A 17,330-nucleotide genomic window follows, 5' to 3' on the forward strand; every position below is an offset into this window, starting at 1 on the left:
TACGTAAGGGTAAACACGATTGGATTCACAGACAGCGTGGCGTGATTTTTGTATATAAGTGGAAACATAAAGACTTGACGTACAGAGAGCCAAGTTCACCGACAGGCCTCCTCCCTCAGGTACCTTTTCCGAGTGACGAGAGCCCCTGAACCCCACTCTCGGAGCCCGTGGCCAGCCTTCAGCACAGCGCTGCACCAACCAGAGCCATCACGCTGTAAACGGTGACTGTCATCAGGGCTACAAATAAGACAGCAGATGAAAATGAATTCCACTCGGCTTAGATGAAACGAATGCCTTTCCAAAGGGTTTGCTGGAGAAGAAACGATGATTTCTGTGAAGGCCTGGGTCCCTTCGGCTCGGGTCAGTGAGGGCGAAGGTCGTTTCTCGCCTGCTCGTCCCCACGCAGAGATGACCCCCACCTGCCTCGCAGGGACTGTGGCCTTGCCTGTCTCATTCAACCTTCAGGCCGCCCTCGAACACAGAACTAAGTCACACCGCCCACGAGCTGGGGCATGCAGAGGCGGAGCCACTGCCCAAGGTCTGCAGACTCCCCACCTCTATGGCACGGGTCCACAGTTTTTTTTTTTTTTTTTTTTTTAATACATTTTATTGATTTTTTACAGCGAGGAAGGGAGAGGGATAGAGAGTTAGAAACATCGATGAGAGAGAAACATCGATCAGCTGCCTCCTGCACACCCCCTACTGGGGATGTGCCCGCAACCAAGGTACATGCCCATGACCGGAATCGAACCCGGGACCCTTGAGTCCGCAGGCTGACGCTCTATCCACTGAGCCAAACCGGTTAGGGCGACAGCTTTTGTTTTTTGTTTTGTTTTGTTTTGTTTTTGTTTTTGTTTTTTTTGATACAAGTAAAAGTTCATTTAGACACAGAGGTGGGAAAAGTGAGCCGTGGAAAAGTGAGCCAATTGGTTGCGTGGGCTTAGGACCCAGGTTACAGTGGCAGAAGAAGGGCCTCTGGAGCTCGGGAGAGAGAAAGCAAGTCTAGCATAGGCCTGGGGGGAGGGGGAAGGGAAGGAAAGGCACAGGTGTGCTCCAGAGAGAGCCTCCGCCCCGCCACGTGTGTCTGTGCATCGGAAAGAAGGCTGCGGTTGAGCTGGTGACTGTCACTGTGCATGTGTGACATGTGTCCTCTAACCTTAACAAGTTATAGCGCATAGACAGAACAACACATCAGAACAGAACATTTGAAAGGCTGAGTAGGAGGCGATGTTCCCTAATTCTTTCTGCGTCTAGGGAGCTGACCTACTGACCCGAGGGCTCGATCGTATACTCTGTGTTCCCTTTCTTCACCAATACAGCCCCACACTCTTCATCACGTTGCTGGGCCTTCAATGAGATATGTGAGCTCTTAGCCAGAAGACACCGGTGCCAGCCAGCACGGAGAGTGCTGACAACCTCAAGGACACAGGCACCAGGCTTCCAATAAATTTTAATTTTTAAAATTAATATATTTCTATTGATGTCAGAGAGGAAGGGAGAGGGAGAGAGAGAGAAACATCCATGATGAGAGAGAATCACCGATGGGCTGCCTCCTGCACACCCCGCACTGGGGCTCGAGCCTGCAACCCGGGCATGTGTCCCAACAGGGAATGGAACCGTGACCTCCTGGTTCATAGGTCGACGCTCCACCACTGAGCCACACCGGCCGGGTGAGGCTTCCCCTCAAAAAAGGGACCAGCTGACACAGTCTGAAGGCTATTAAACTATTACAAATGATAGAAGGAAATAACTGGGCATGAGCGAAAAGGAAATACACTTTTAAATCACTGTCCACCTCGGTATCAGAATGAACAAGTAAGACCTTGCCTGGTAACCCGTCTGAGTCCAAACGTGAATTTACGCTCCATCCAAGTGACCACGTGGTCCCTAGTGTTAGTGCTTCACACGCCAATGTTTTCTTCTGTGTTTGTCTACCTTTGTTCTCCACTTAGCATTTCAAACATAAAGCAAGGGGTTTCTAGGCATTTAGGAAAACATTCTGAACAGAATAAACACTGATTTCAAATATCAATGAACAACCAGGTACACCATCAGAGGAGGAAATTGTAAAGCGTCTTTATTTTTGCCTCCAACAACATGTATTTCTGAATAAATACTTCTTTAGAAAACGAGATGGGAACCCACTCATTATCACCAGGAACCCGAGATTCTTAGAGACCGGAAGGCGTCCGCTGCGGATGGAAATGTTCCGTGAACACAAACAGAACCTCGTGCTCTCTCCCCAGGCACCGACAGTGCAGGGTGCGGACATGTTTCTCACGTGACTTGGGACTTGAATAACCAGACTCCACCGACACCGTTCCTCCCCAGAATACACTAAGCGGCTAAATTCTCAGAGTGAATAACATTTCTATTTTTATCTCCCAAGCCACATTGCCTTTTTTTAAAAAAAAAAAAAAAATTTTTTTAATTGATTTCAGAGAGGAAGGGAGAGGGAGATAGAAACATCAATGATGAGAGAGAATCATCCATCGGCTGCCTCCTGCATGCCCCACACTGGGGACTGAGCCCCCAACCCGGGCATGTGCCCTGACCGGGAATCCAACTGTGACCTCCTGGTTCATAGGTCAATGCTCAACCCCTGAGCCACGCCCACCGGGCCCCAACCACATTGCTTTAAAGCTACAGCACGTTGCAGAGGAGGTACTAGTAGACATGCTGGCTGGTCATCCACATCGTTTCCCCAGAGCAGACACGGCGGGGGGCGGGGGGGAGGGCGGAGCCGGGTTGGTTACGGGTCCCAGAGACCAGCTCTTACCTTTGGGCCGGGGTGCTATAGCTGTTATCGTAGGAATCGTAGTTCTGCTCGTCATACGCAGTGCCATAGCCATCATCATAGTCCTGGAACAGAATGGGAGGAGGACAGAGACGGTCAGAGGGTGTCTGGGAAGAGCAGGCATTCTGCTTGCACTGCGTCTTCATTCATGCAGCCGGCACTTAGCAATCTGTCTACGCAGGCGTTCTCAAACTGCAGCCCGCGGGCCACATGCGGCCCGCCAAGGACATGGATCCGGCCCGCCGGGTGCCGCTGCCTGTCCTGCTTAGCAGCCGACTCGTCCCGGGCCCGCAGTGCGCATGGGAATTTGTTCATAGTTTTTTTTTTAAACTACAGTCCGGCCCTCCAACGGTCTGAGGGACAGTGAACTGGCCCCCTGTTTAAAAAGTTTGAGGGCCCCTGATTAGAGTGTAAAGGGGAACGTAACAGGGGCATCAATGGAAATGATGTGGGAAAGCCTCCAAAAGCAAAACGCAAAACAGGGAGAAACGGGCAAAAATGGTCAGCACCCACATTTTCCCAGCCATGGGAATTCACCAAGGCCTGCAGAGATCTGGGGAGCATTAACTTCTTTTTTTTTTTTTTTTTAAGGCTCAATCTTGGGTATGAACAGTGAGCTCTGTCATATTTTAACTCCTCCTCTTCCCACCCCTCACTCCCAGCTCTGTGGGGACCTTAACATCCAACAGCCACAATCACTATGGAAACCAGGAGGCGGAGGCCAGTGGAGGGGGCACAGCATGGGGGAGCTGTGTCGAGGCCCCGTTCTCAGAGGGATGTCTTTACGTGACATGACCTGAAGCTCATCCCACGAAAATACCCTTCCCTCCGGGGTGTTGGAAGGAAATCCTCGGAGGCCATTGTTTAAGGTTCCTGCTGCCTGTGGCGGTGGGGAAAAACTAGAGCCAACAACAGGCGGCCAGGAAACAGTCGGGAACAGGTGTCCACGTGGGCGCGGAGGAGCTCTGATCCGTTTCTGGGAGTCTAGACGACTGTGTGCTTGCAGCGACAGGTACGTGCCCAGGAGACCCGAGCGGGCCCTGAGCTTTCTCCGGGGGCTGACCCGCAGGTTCAGTTAGTTGTAAGCTGGCTGGGTGGGTGTGGGAGACACGCTCCCACAGGCGCCCAGAGGCAGGGGGAGGGAGAGAGAAAGAAACATCAATGGTGAGAGGGAATCATGGATCGGCCGCCTCCTGCACGCCCCCTGCTGGGGATCGAGCCGCAACGTGGGCATGTGCCCTGACCGGGAATGGAACCGTGACCTCCTGGTTCATGGGTCGATGTTCAACCTCTGAGCCCCACTGGCTGGGCTCCCAGAAGTCTTGATGATAGAGCTTAGTTTCAAAAGCCCCACAGAACCAGTCTCCCGCCGCCGCGGAGCCCGCAGTGGGCCAGACGCATGCTGCCTCTGTCACTGCACAGAAACGAGGGGGGCGGCCCCCCCTGCCCTAGGGACGGGGCCCCGTCCTGCCTCCTCTTCCACGCAGTCGCGGCAGTGCCCGGAGCCCAGGTGGACGGGCCGTGAATGGCCACCAGGTTGTGGGGCCCACGGCCTCCAGGGCCAAAGCCTGCCCAGCCCCAGCCCGGCCGGCATGGCTCAGGGGCTGAGCGTCAACCTAGGAACCAGGAGGTCACGGTTCGATTCCCGGTCAGGGCACAGGCCCAGGTTGCGGGCTTGATCCCCAGTGTGGGGCGTGCAGGAGGTAGCCAATCCATGATTCTCTCTCATCATTGATGCTTCTGTCTCTCTCCCTCTCCCTTCCTCTCTCTGAAATCAATAAAAGCATATTTTTTTTAAAAAAGAGGCATGCAGTAGTATCTGATAAATGAATAAGTGAATTAAAAAACAAGTTGCAGGAAAGACAGCAACAGCTTCTTCGAATGAATGCAGATCAAGGGGACGCTGTGCAATGAACGGCAGTGTTTGGGAAGAGGGTCCATCCCGATAAGCCCTCCCCCGAACGCCTCTGCCACACACTGCCCGCCATTCTCACGTCCCCTGCCCCAGCAGGAAATACCCCTTTATTTCTACTTCTGGGTTCTATTTCTGAACATCAGAGCAACATCATTAAAAATAGTGGACGAACGCGGACAAGAAAGAAAAGTAGATTAATATGCGTCCCTGACTCGTTAACAAAGACTTGCTCATTTTTTTTTTTTTCATCAAGCTGCACCTCTGGGCTGTTATCTTCGATGAGAAAGGTATCTAAATGCTATTTCCCCAACAGGGCGACCCGGGCACGGGGTGGGTCGGTGCCGGGGCGTCAGCAAGGGACGCCTGTTCCACCACCTGCCATTGCCGACCCACAAACCCGGACCCACACACGCCGGACAGCGGGCAAGCCGGGCTTTGAAAAGAAGAGCTTTTCCCGGATAAAGGAAACAGCATGACGTTTAGTTCTATTTCTGTCACATAGCATTTCAGCTGGGAAAAAACATTTCAAACAGACAGGAGAAGGGACAAAAGACGGTGATTTTAAAAACAAGGGTTCAGCTCTGAGTCCTTTTGAAAAAGACAATTACCCTACGAAAACCTCACCTTAATTAGGGTGATGTCTGGTCATTTCAAAACGTACCAAGTTTTCATGGATAATGCAGTGTGCGCAGCTTACTTAGAGCTGGTTCCACAGAGGGTGCTTGGAGTTTGTGAAACAAACAGATTAGCTCCTTAGGCTCGGAGAAATTCATTTTTCCTGGGGCTGTGAGTAACAATGTCCTCGTTGAGTATCACCAATGACCGTGAACACATCACATCATGTAACTACGTTATTTTATAATTAAAGACAAAAATCACATTACTCACCATTCTAAGTAAGAATGTTTCCCACCAGCGTGTAAATAAAACACCATTTGACAATCACATCACATGGGTGTGAGAAGTATGTTATTGGTACTGGAGACTCAACAACTTCGGAGTCCGACGCCCACGTTCAGGCTCCAGTTCACATTAAGCAAAACGAAACCAACCACCCAAATGTCTGAGGAAGCTGGCCGGCACCGTTCTTGCCAGGAAAGGCCGTTTCGTTCTACTTGAATGTCTGTTTCTAGTCTGTTTCCCGGGACTAGACACGCTCCGGCCATCAGGCCAGAGAACCACCGAGCCACGCAGGCGTTTGTCTTCACGGGACACGGTACAGCCTTACACCTGCCTGCACGGCAGCGTCTGCGCTTCCACAACCACGGATGCCCGCGCTAACCACTGCGCCTCTTGGAGAAAGAAACACCGACCGGGAGCCGCTGAGATCCGACCCACGCGGAGCACGGCTGTCAAAGGCACTGACGGCCACTATTCACGGAACACCCTCTCCTCTCGCAGCTCCCGTCTCACACAGATGTGTCTGGATGGGACTAGGTGTTCAAAAAATTCAATTCAGGAAAATAAACGAACAAAGAAGCGAGCCCAGGGATCCCACAGCCAGGGAAGGGGAGAGTGTGAACAGAAAGTTAAAGAAGACGGAACAGAACCAGCACTCCCACAAAGATGGGGGAGGGGCACGTGGCCCGCATCACAGACACCATGCTGAAGGTGTTGGGGTCGGTGTGTGCGTTTCCCGGGACTGGGCCCTGCTGAGTGCCGACGGTGTGTCAGATACCGTCCTGGACGCTGCGGGGGGCGTACTGCAGACGAGGCAAACACAGCGTCCCTGCGGGCTGACATTCCAGTGGGGACACGGGCCAGGCGGGCAAAACCAAGCATCGCAGATATAACCATGCTCCGTGGCACAGCCAGGGTGGCCAGGAGAGAGACTGCGAACGAATGGGAAGAGCGGAGGGGTGGGTTGTGCAGATTATTTTGGGGGGGGAGGAGTATTTCAGGCAGAACGAGAGCAAGTACAAATGCCCTGAGGCAGAGAGGTCCAAGTGGAGTGAGCCGGGGGGAGAAGGGGTGGGTGGGGACACAGGTCACCTGGGGCAGCCGTGGGCAAACGACAGCCCGCGGGCCAGATCCGGCTGTTCTATCCGGTTCTCTTGCTCTCCCCTCCGCTCCTTTACTTCGAATTTATATGAGTTCACACAAACTCTCCATCCATGCTTCTGTTCCGGCCCTCCGGTCCAGTTTAAGAACCCATGGTGGCCCTCGAGTCAAAAAGTTTGCCCATCCCTGGCCTGGGGCCTTTGAACTTCAAGGGAACGGGCGCCCCCTGGGGCCTTTGTGCTGCGGGATTTCTGTGTCGTCCAGGTTTGCGCTTTCGACCTCCCGGGGCGCCTGCTGGGCAGCAGCAGGTGGTGCCAAATATTTCTCCAACGTGGCTGTACCAACTGACACGCGCCCCGCGACAGGGGAGGGCGCCTACTGACCCACCCCCACTGCAGCGAACGCGGGAGACGGTCCTTTTCACCTCCATCATCCTGGTGCGTGCGACTGGTACTAGATACCACGCTTTCCATCCCTTAGGATCAGGGACACAGGGAGCAAGTGTCTGCCCCGAACGACAGAGCTACCTAGTAAGCTGAGGAATTCGACTTCTGAGCCAACCACAAAAACACTGATGTATGTATCACTCCTTATGTGCCAGGCGCTGTTTCACACACTTCCACGTGCTGGCCTAGCTAAGCTTCCTAACACCCGCATGCGGTAAGCACCAACGTTCCCACTGAGACACCAGAAGCGGAGGCGAAGGGCGGCGAAGCCCCTCGCCGGAGGCCGCGCAGCAGTGACAGGCACAGCACGGCGTGAAGCGGTCCGTCTGGCGCCTGCCTGTGCCTCGGATGTCGTGATACCCTGCTTGTCCCAATCACCCGAGGGTCAGCCTGCGCTGTGAGGGACCCCCAGGATGCGGGCCCTTCGCGGACGGACCTGGGTGGCCAGCTGGCCTGGCGTTCGCATCGCCCGCCCTGACCACCGCCTCGGCCCCGCAACATCTTCCAAGGCCCCCGGCGCTGCTCTGTGCCTCACGTCATGCCACCACCGGCAAAGTGACCCGATCAGAGCGGGAGGATGGAGGTGAGCGTAGCGACGAGGCACCGGCGAAGCTCCCTGGTTGCGCCGGCACCACCGACACCCTCCACGCGCCCGCGCCCGTCCATCCCAGCGGTGTCCTCCTGGAAAGCCTGCGCTCCGCCTGCCCGAGCCGCTAGTCCGGCTCCCGCCTGGCTTCCATGTCGTCTCCTCTAGGAAGTCGGTTCCCCGTTCCACCCAGGGCTTAGTCCTCCCTCTCTGCCTTCCCTCAATATTCTGTACGCAGGCCAACTGCGGGTGCTGATACCCTGAGTAGGGTATAAAACTGTAATTGTCTTTTGTTTCTGCATCAAGAAATCATACATCGATTCCTTATTGCACATGCTGGACGCTGTGGACCAGGGGTCCTCAAACTTTTTAAACAGGGGGCCAGTTCACTGTCCCTCAGACCATTGGAGGGCCGGACTATAGTTTAAAAAAAAACTATGAACAAATTCCTATGCGCACTGCGGGCCCGGGACGAGTCGGCTGCTAAGCAGGACAGGCAGCAGCACCCGGCGGGCCGGATAAATGTCCTTGGCGGGCCGCATGTGGCCGTAGTTTGAGGACACCTGCTGTGGACAAAGAGGCATGACCGCTGTCATCCATCATGTGACTAGAATGGGCACAAGAAGACAAAAAGGCGTGATCGCTCGGCTGCACGGCAAGCACCTGCCCCGGACGCGCACACACGGAGTCGGACAATAGAGAAGGACCGTCCAAGAGACGCCGGAGGCCGCGGACGGGTTCCAGGACAGGACGCGGCTGCCTCGCTTCCTCGACGGGACCCACTTGAAGGCAAAGACGGCGTTCTACGATGCTGACCAAATGCTCCCGAAAACGGTAAAGCGAAGAGTCGGGTTCTTGAGGAAAACCCAGGGGCTCTGGGCTTCCCCTGGGGGGTGTTACACACCCATCACAGCAGCTTAAGCGCAGCCATGGCCACGGGGCCACCTGGGGAGAGACCAGCCCGACCAGGAAGGCAGAGTTCCCCTGTCTCGGTGACACCCATCGCACAGCTCGCCCTTCCTTCCTAAACCACTTTTTGGGGTTGTTTTGTTTAAAGTCAGGAGGAAAACAATAAACTCCTCCATATTCATAAATTTAAATCCGAAATGATTTCCTCAAGTCTTGGGTTTCTAAAATAGGTCAATCTTTCAAGCATTTAGAGAAGACATCGACTTGTGAAGCTCCTGACAGACATTTCGAGTAAATTGCCTACGACTCTGATTCTTGCTTCTGGTAAAATGGATGTTAAAAAAAAAAAAAATTACAGAACCTTCCTCTTTTTGTCAGAAATAAAAAGGTGTCCCTAGGCCTTTCAATTCACATTTAAAAATGCATTTTCATAAATAACCTTTTCACAATCTGTACTCTGTTTTAATGTGTCACCGTGGAAAACAAGGTAATTGAAGCAGCTTAGAGATTAGTGAACTGTCAAAAAACGAAGCCAGCAGTCACTGCTCTGGGAGATGCTGCCCTCGCCACAGCCTCCCCCGCGCTAAATCCCCGAACTTGTCAGGGAATTAAAACTTCAGGGGAGCTCGCCAAAGAACGGGGAGCATCACTTCACACAATCTTCCCACAGAATCCAGTTAAAGAATTGCATGTGCCCGGCTGGCGTGGCTCAGTGGCTGAGCGCCAACTTGTGAACCAAGAGTCACAGTTCGGTTCCCGGTCAGGGCACAGGCCCCGTTTGAGGGCTCGATCCCCAGTGTGGGGCGTGCAGGAGGCAGCTGATCAATGATTCTCTCTCATCACTGATGTCTCTCCCTCTCTGAAATCAATGATAAATATATATATTTTAAAAGAACTGCATGTACATTTAATACACACACACACACACACACACACACACACTTCAATACTCAATTTTCACTCCTTTTCAAGTTTAACTGATTGGAAATAATGGGTGAAGCCAGACTAAGTTTGGAACAAAGAAAAGTTATCCTAATGGGCCACAGAACTGTTTTTATGGGGAGACATAAAAGACAAAGTTATGGTACAAAACGGGCAACCGTCGATGAACTGAGGGTGCAACTGAACAAGCGGATTCTCGATGTTCGCGATTCCACTGCTCGCGGATCCGCAGTGCCTGGGCCAGACGGTCAGCAGTTTGAAGACAGGCGTTGATAAAGAAATTATTCCCATCTGGAGATTATTTTAAATTGTGATAATAAACTGTGTTAATAAACACTGATTTTATAATCATGCAAAGTGCCTATACACTGCATATGTGGTTTTCCCTGAAGACCTTCCCTGATATTCCCTGTCATCGAAATTTCCAAAGAGTTTATTCTTATGCCAGAGGAGGAGACGGGGGCCCCTGTCCTGCCATGTCACCGAGCAGGGGCCGCGTGTGGCAGCAAGCAGCGCCTTCCTTACAAGTGTCACCCTTCACAACTTCCCGGAGCCACGTGGAACACAACAGGCAGCTGCTTTCCGCTCCCACGCCAAACCGACTCTTTGACGTTTTAACCTGGGTTCAGTTAACGGGGGGGAATCGTCCTCCCCAGCCACATCTTCATTAATACAACCAGAGAGAGCGTGAGGGAGACGGGGTGGAAGCGACAGACACCAGCCCCCTGAGATGACTCCCACACCTGCCTCTCAGCAAGGTCCTGCTGGTGCGAGAGCTGGAGGCGTGGTTGCTATTGTGAGTTTGGTGAGAACAGGAGCCAACAGGAGCCAGGACCGAGGCCACGCCCTTCCAGGGGCCGGGGGAGGGTGAATCTGCGGACAGGAGGTTATCTGTGGACTGTAATCCACTGAGCTCCCAGTTCGCACTTGCTGCTGAGTAGAAAGAGGTAAAAGCCATCCATCCATCCATCCATCCATCCATCCATTCATCCTTCCTTCCTTCCTTTCTTCCTTCCTTCCAGGTGCCCCCTCAAAAAATAAATAAAAAGCTATCCATGCCTGTCCTCCCAGAGGTCACAACAGTCCAGGGCGGAGGGAGACATGGAATGACCGTGGGAATGCTGGGGTCAGCTACTCTGAACTTCCTAGTGAAAGCGCACCGAAGTGGACATGACATGCAGGAGGCGTCGGTGCAGAGAAAGCAGCGTGAGCAAAGGTCCGGAAGCCTGGGGGCCAACAGCGTTTCGCAGCATTTTCGTATAATCCTTCGTCTTTCTTTGAGGTCAGTTGTTACTTCTCCACGCTCATTTCTGCTTTTAGTTATTTGAGTCCTCTCTCTCTCTTTCCTTGATGAGCCTGGTTAAAGGTATGTCAATCTTGTGTATTTTTTCAAAGAACTGGTTTCAGTGATTTTTTGCATTTTTTTTTTAGACTCTATTTCGCTTGTTTCTGCTCTGAACTTTATCATTTCCTTCCTTCTACTCACTTTTGCTTTGTTTGTTGTTCTCTTTCAAGTGTAAAGTTAGGTTCTTTGAGATTCTTCCTGTCTCTCCAGGCAGGCGTCTGCTGCTCAGAATTTCCCTCTTAGGACCCTCTCACTGTGTCCCATAGCGTTTGGGCCTCATTTCCACTGTCAAGGTATCTTTGGAGTTCTTCCTTGCTCTCACTGTGACCCCAGTCATTGTTTATAACACTTATAACATGTTACGACTTTGTGTGTTTTTTTCAGTTTCCTTCTTGTGATTGATTTAAAATTTCACAGCAGTATGGTCCGAGGAGATGCTTGGTATGATTTCAGTCCTCTTACATTTACTGAGACCTGTGTCCTAACGTGGGCTCTCCTAGAAAATGCTCCGTGTGCACTCGAAAAGAGTGTCTATTCTGTGCTTTTGGGGGGGAATGTTCTAAAGATGTCAATTAAATCCATCTGATCGAGTGTGTCATGTAAGGCCACTGTTTCCTTGTTGATTTTCTGTTTGGAAGACCTGTCCATCGATGTCATGGTGTTAAATCCCCCTATTATGACTGTGTCCCTGTCCATCTCTCCCTCTATGTTCTTTATTTTAAAAAATATATATTTTATTGATTTTTACAGAGAGGAAGGAAGAGGGATAGAGAGTTAGAAACATCAATCAGAGAGAATCATTGATCGGATGCCCCCTGCACACCCCCTAAAGGGGATGTGCCCGCAACCAAGGTACATGCCCTTGACCGGAATCAAACCTGGGACCCTTCAGTCTGCAGGCTGATGCTCTATCCCAGCCGTGGACAAACTACAGCCCGCAGGCCGGATCCGGCTGTTCTATCCGGTTCTCTTGCTCTCCCCTCCGCTCCTTTACTTTGAATTTATATTAGTTCACACAAACACTCCATCCATGCTTCTGTTCCGGCCCTCCGGTCCAGTTTAAGAACCCATGGTGGCCCTCGAGTCAAAAAGTTTGCCCACCCCTGCTCTATCCACTGAGCCAAACCAGTCAGGGCTCCCTTTATGTTCTATGTTCACTGACGTGTTATTTACTATAGCCAAGATTTGGAAGCAGCCCAAGTGCCCATCAGCAGAGGAGTGGATAAAAGAATTGTGGTACATTCACACAATGGAGTACTATTCGGCCATAAAAAAGAAAAAAAAAGGAAATTTACCCTTTGTGACAACATGGATGGACCTGGAGAATATTATGTTAAGTGAAGTAAGCCCGTCACAGACAGACAAATACCACACGCTTTCACTCCTATGTGAAATATAATGAACAAAACAGACTGAGAGACAAGATGGAAACAGACTCCTGGAGAGAGAACAGACTGACGGAGGGGCGCGGGGTTGCAGGGCTGGGAGAACAGGTGAAGGGCTTAAGGAAAAGAACTCAGAGACACAGACAGCAGAATGGTCATTACCAGAGGGGAAGGGAAGGGAGGTGAGAGGAGGCAGAAGGGTAAAGGGGGGATAAATAGTGATGGAAGGGGTCACGACTTCGGGTAGTGAACACATAACATACAGACGGTGTATTACAGAACTGTCCACCTGAAACCTATATAGTTTCATTAACCAATGCCACCCCAATACTTTCCATTAAAAGGAAATAAAGAGCAAAACATGAATACCAATGGGGTCTTGCATTTCAGCCCCGTCGCTGCCTCCCTCTCTGACGACAGTCACACACTCTTCCTTTAATAGTTCCGATTACTGATGGGAAACATCGGTCCACTACTAGTGTCCTTCCTTTACGGTAAACGAGGGAGTGACAGCACGGACCTCAGGGGTCTGTGTTCTTGTGAAAGAATTCCTCTCCCCGCCCCACAGCCAGTTTTCGGGGTCCTATTTTCTTCTTCGTCTGCGCAGCAAGTCTAGGAACCCTATCAGAGAGTTACTGAATGGGGAACGAGAAAAACTGATTTGCATGAATTTAAAAAACGGTGAATTTCTGTTTTCTTCTCTGAGAAGATGGTCGGCTAAGAATCCATACTCGGCAGTGGAGGGTAAGAGGAAAGACTTCAGTGTGAAGATAGCTTGGCGCGTGCAGGCGGTTATTTTTAAATGACTGGGTTATGAGGAGGGGCCCCGAGGGGGGATGTGAAAGGATGGTACGTGAGCATCCTATAAAAGCGTGGCGACGCACGTCTTGAACCTAGTCTTGGTCTCCAAACCCACCACCCAAAGTCATCGTCAACAGCTGGGACGTCAGCTAGCACCAGGCACTCGTTCAGCGCTCAATAAACACTGCTCGCACACCCAGGGGGAACAGGCAGGGGAGGGGGGACCTGGCTGGTACACGTGCATCGGGCCAATCAGCTCATCAGAGCTGCTGTGCGATGCGTCACTTACGTAATCGCCGTACGTGTCCTGCGTTGGGGGTGGCGGTGGAGGTCTGTACCCGGTTGGGGGGACTCCTCTTGCTCTGGGGGTGAGAAGGCCTCGTCCCCGACTCACAAGCCCTCGGGTGGAAAGGACTCCCCTGGATGCTGACGCCCCTCGTGGGGCCACAACGCCAACGGGCCGGGCTGTGGTGCCTCCCCTCCCCCTGCAAGCAAGAGGGACAGGTTAGCAGAGTCTGTCATGTTCTCCCAACATCCCACTGCCCCACTGATACCTCAGGGGAGTCCAGAGTCCCGTAAAAGAAAGAAGGAGCAATATGCAAAGTAGCAAGTGAAGCGAGAGAAGAGGGGGGCGTCCACCAGAAAGAGGTCTTCTGGGCAGCGCACCCCGCACCGGTGAATGGGGAGCACCAGAGACTCTCAATTTCGCTGAGAACCCAAAACTGCCCTAATCAATAAATCAAGTATTTTTTAAAAAACACACACAACAGCCGAAACCGGTTTGGCTCAGTGGATAGAGCGTCGGCCTGCGGACTGAAGGGTCCCGGGTTCGATTCCGGTCAAGGGCATGTACCTTGGTTGCGGGCACATCCCCAGTGGGGAGTGTGCAGGAGGCAGCTGATCGATGTTTCTCTCTCATCGATGTTTCTAGCTCTCTATCCCTCTCCCTTCCTCTCTGTAAAATATCAATAAAATATATTTAAAAAACACACACACACACACACACACACACAACAGCATTTACTGAGGCAACAAAAGAAGTGAAATGAAATGTTTTGGCATACAGCTAAGAAAATATGTACAGAAACCATGTAAAAAAAAAAATCACAAACAAAAAACTCTGATGAGAGAAATGAAAGGAGAAATAGTCCAAGCTCATGGTTTTATGAGTCAAAAAATTAAAATTTAAAAGCTATCAAGACTACATTATAACATTTCCAAAAGCCTCCTAATATTTAAATCAAAAAAGGGGGGGGGGATAGTAGAAGAATATCATGTAAGGAAAAATATCCTGTAAGTAAATTACATCTAGAAAATTTTTACTTTAGAAAATTAACTTTCATTTGTAATGCTAACAGCAAGACACCCATGAGAAACACACATGGTGTCAAAACAAGACAAAGGAAAATCATTTGGGCAAAAAATGAAAAAGGATCCCAAGTCAAATTTATAGAAAAGATTCCTTTATTAACTTTTGGTCGAGAATATGTTTGTATATTTTCAGAAAACAACTCCAAGACCATGTGGGTTCCTGCAACAGAGAGGAATTGACAGGACTGCTCCAGCCATGAAGACAGAAGAGAAACAGTCCAGAGAAGGAAGACGCTGACGACGCCTTGCCATACTAGCAGTCAGCAGCTGTGCGTCACGGCAGGTTGCCCAGGACCAAACCAGAGAGGGTCGGACCTGCATTACCACCATTTGTCCACCATCCAGAACTGAAATATCATCGCTGACATGTACACATAAGGAACTGTTTGACATTGAAATTGGGACTCAAAAGAACTGTTGGCCCAGAAAGAAACTCACTAAAGGCTGATTCATTTGCCTCTCAGCATAACCATTATTGCTTGTCTCATTTTCGGTGCTTATAAGTGTATTTCTAGTATCACATGATCTCACTCATCTGGGGGAAATAATGAACATTAACTGATGAACAAAAACAGACCCGGAGACAGGGAAGCATCGATCAGACTGTCAAACCTCAGAGGGAAGGTAGGGGAGGGCGTGGGTAAGGGGGAGAGATCAACCAAAGGACTTGTACACATGCATATAAGCCTAACCAGTGGTCACAGACAACAGGGGGGTGGGGGCATGCGTGGGGAGGGGTTTGGGATGGGAATGGGGGGATGAAGACACATATATGATACCTTAATCAATAAAGAAATTTTTTAAAAAAATAGTGCTAAGTTGCCAATTCTTCCCGACTTGGTGTATGGACTCAATGCAATCCCCATCCAAATCCCAGCAAGCTATTTTGTAGATGGACCAACATATTCTAAAGGACACCAGGAAAGATTAAAAAAAAAAAAAAAACAGAGGAGACAATACATTGCTGAAGAAGGAAAATGTTGGGGGACTCATACTGCCCGACTGCGGGACTCACTTAAAAGCTACAGCAATCCAGAGAGCGAGGACTGAAGACAGGACTACACACTCAGATCGATGGGCGAAAACCGAGGGCCCAGAAATAGATCCACAGGGAGTCAAGGGATCACTGACAAAGGGGCAAAGGCAGAGGACCACTTTTCACCAATGCCCCTCACTCTGGGCTGCACGGAAAGACACCGCGATTTCCAGCGTGCCTGCCGCGTTCCTCCTCTACCTCTGGCGCACGCCTAGGAAAGTCTCCAATGCGGTTAGAAGGAAAACGCGGTTCCCACTTACAGTGCGTCTAACCCAGGGGTGGGCAAACTTTTTGACTCGAGGGCCACCATGGGTTCTTAAACTGGACCGGAGGGCCGGAACAAAAGCATGGATGGAGTGTTTGTGTGAACTCATATAAATTCAAAGTAAAGGAGCGGAGGGGAGAGCAAGAGAACCCTCCGCTCTTTCGGCTCCGCGGGCCGGATAGAACAGCTGAACGGGCCGGATCCGGCCCGCGGGCCGTAGTTTGCCCACGGCTGCACTAGACTTTTCCTCCTCCCTGGGAGTGTTCTTCTGAGAGTAAAGCTTAATCATTCCGAGACTCTCTTCCTGCCAGAGGCCGACGGGAAGGAAGGCGCGGCCGTAGCTCCCGCCCTCAGCAGCGCTTGCAACAGTCACGGCCGATGAAGACCGAGACTTCCAAACAGGTGCCCTTGGCCCTGGCCCGTGTGGCTCAGTGGAATGAGCGTCGGCCTGTGGACGGAAGGGTCCCGGGTTCGATTCCAGTCAAGGGCACATGCCTGGGTGGTGGGTTCGATCCCCGGGGGGGACGTGTAGGTTGGAGCTCCCCCCGAAGCACCTGTGGCGATCAGTGGGGCTCCAGGGAAGGTTCCTTGGGGGTTCACCTGCATCCTCATCCCCGGGACCTCGTCTCCAGGCAGATACTCACTCAGCAGACCTGGGGGGCTGGGGGAGTTTGGGGGGGACTCTTTCCAACCACCTCTCAAGTGCTGCTGCTGCTGCTGGTGGTGGTGGTGTGGATCTGGAGGTTACGGACCGGTTGTGAAACCTGTTGGTTATCTCACGTCTTTATTGTGATCTGCCCAATCTTCTATGTAATTTTTTTTTAAAAAATGACTCAGCAACTGGTTACACTGTGCAGAGTATGAGAGCGAGCCAAGGTGTCCTAGCCGGTGTGGCTCAGTGGATAGCGCGTCGGCCTGCAGACTGAGGAGTCCCGGGTTCCCGGGTTGTAGGCTCGACCCCCCTAGTGTGGGCCGTGCAGGAGGCAGCCGATCCATGATTCTCTCTCATCATTAATGCTTCTCTCTCTCTCTCCCTCTTCCTTCCTCTCAGAAACCAATAAAAGTATTTTTAAAAAAGAGAGAGAGCTCCAAGGTGATTCGCTCTGTCTCCAACGAGTTACACAGGGTGATGAGTGACACTGCGGACAGGAGAGACAGCGCGTGAGGAAGCCGAGCTCTTCGAAAGCACAGGGAGCGGTTCACCCTCCTCCCCCGGCGCCGTGCCTGCCCCCCGAGAGCCGAGTCCTCCCTCTGAGACTGCCACTGTCTTCCCATTCCGGTGGTTGGCACCTTTTCCCTTTGTTTCTTTATTCAAGAAAATAGCAGGGAAGATCTTTATCACTTCCAATGGGGACTCCGAGACTCCCGGCACCCGTCTCCCTCTCTCCTAACCACGACACTGATGGCAGAGCAGCTCGGGGAGGCGTGGAGGTCCTTTAAGGCCCGATGGCGAGGGACTGACCCAGCATCAGCGTGGAAAATTCAACGCCGAGTATGGGGTCCTTTCGCGTGATCAGAAAAGGAATCAGTC

At 51.5% G+C, this 17,330-nt stretch overlaps 1 protein-coding gene across 4 annotated transcripts in view; it reads right to left on the minus strand.

The window, feature by feature from the left end:
* Positions 1 to 17,330, minus strand: part of KHDRBS3 (KH RNA binding domain containing, signal transduction associated 3) — a 98,370-nt gene that overhangs the window by 17,290 nt on the left and 63,750 nt on the right. For 3 of the 4 annotated variants that reach the window (XR_013959332.1, XR_013959333.1, XM_080646913.1), the window contains exons 6-7: positions 13,417 to 13,612; positions 2,780 to 2,862 (exon numbers count right to left, since the gene is read on the minus strand). Coding sequence is in view for 2 of the 4 variants with exons in the window: in XM_080646913.1 (XP_080503039.1) it covers positions 2,780 to 2,862; positions 13,417 to 13,612 (279 nt within the window). In the remaining 2 variants the exon portion in view is untranslated. The remainder of the gene's footprint in view (positions 1 to 2,779; positions 2,863 to 13,416; positions 13,613 to 17,330) is intronic. The other variant, XM_080646914.1, reaches the window with a different exon arrangement.

Source organism: Plecotus auritus, assembly GCF_963455305.1.
Source record: "Plecotus auritus genome assembly, chromosome: 11".
Classification (NCBI taxonomy): Eukaryota; Metazoa; Chordata; class Mammalia; order Chiroptera; family Vespertilionidae; genus Plecotus; species Plecotus auritus.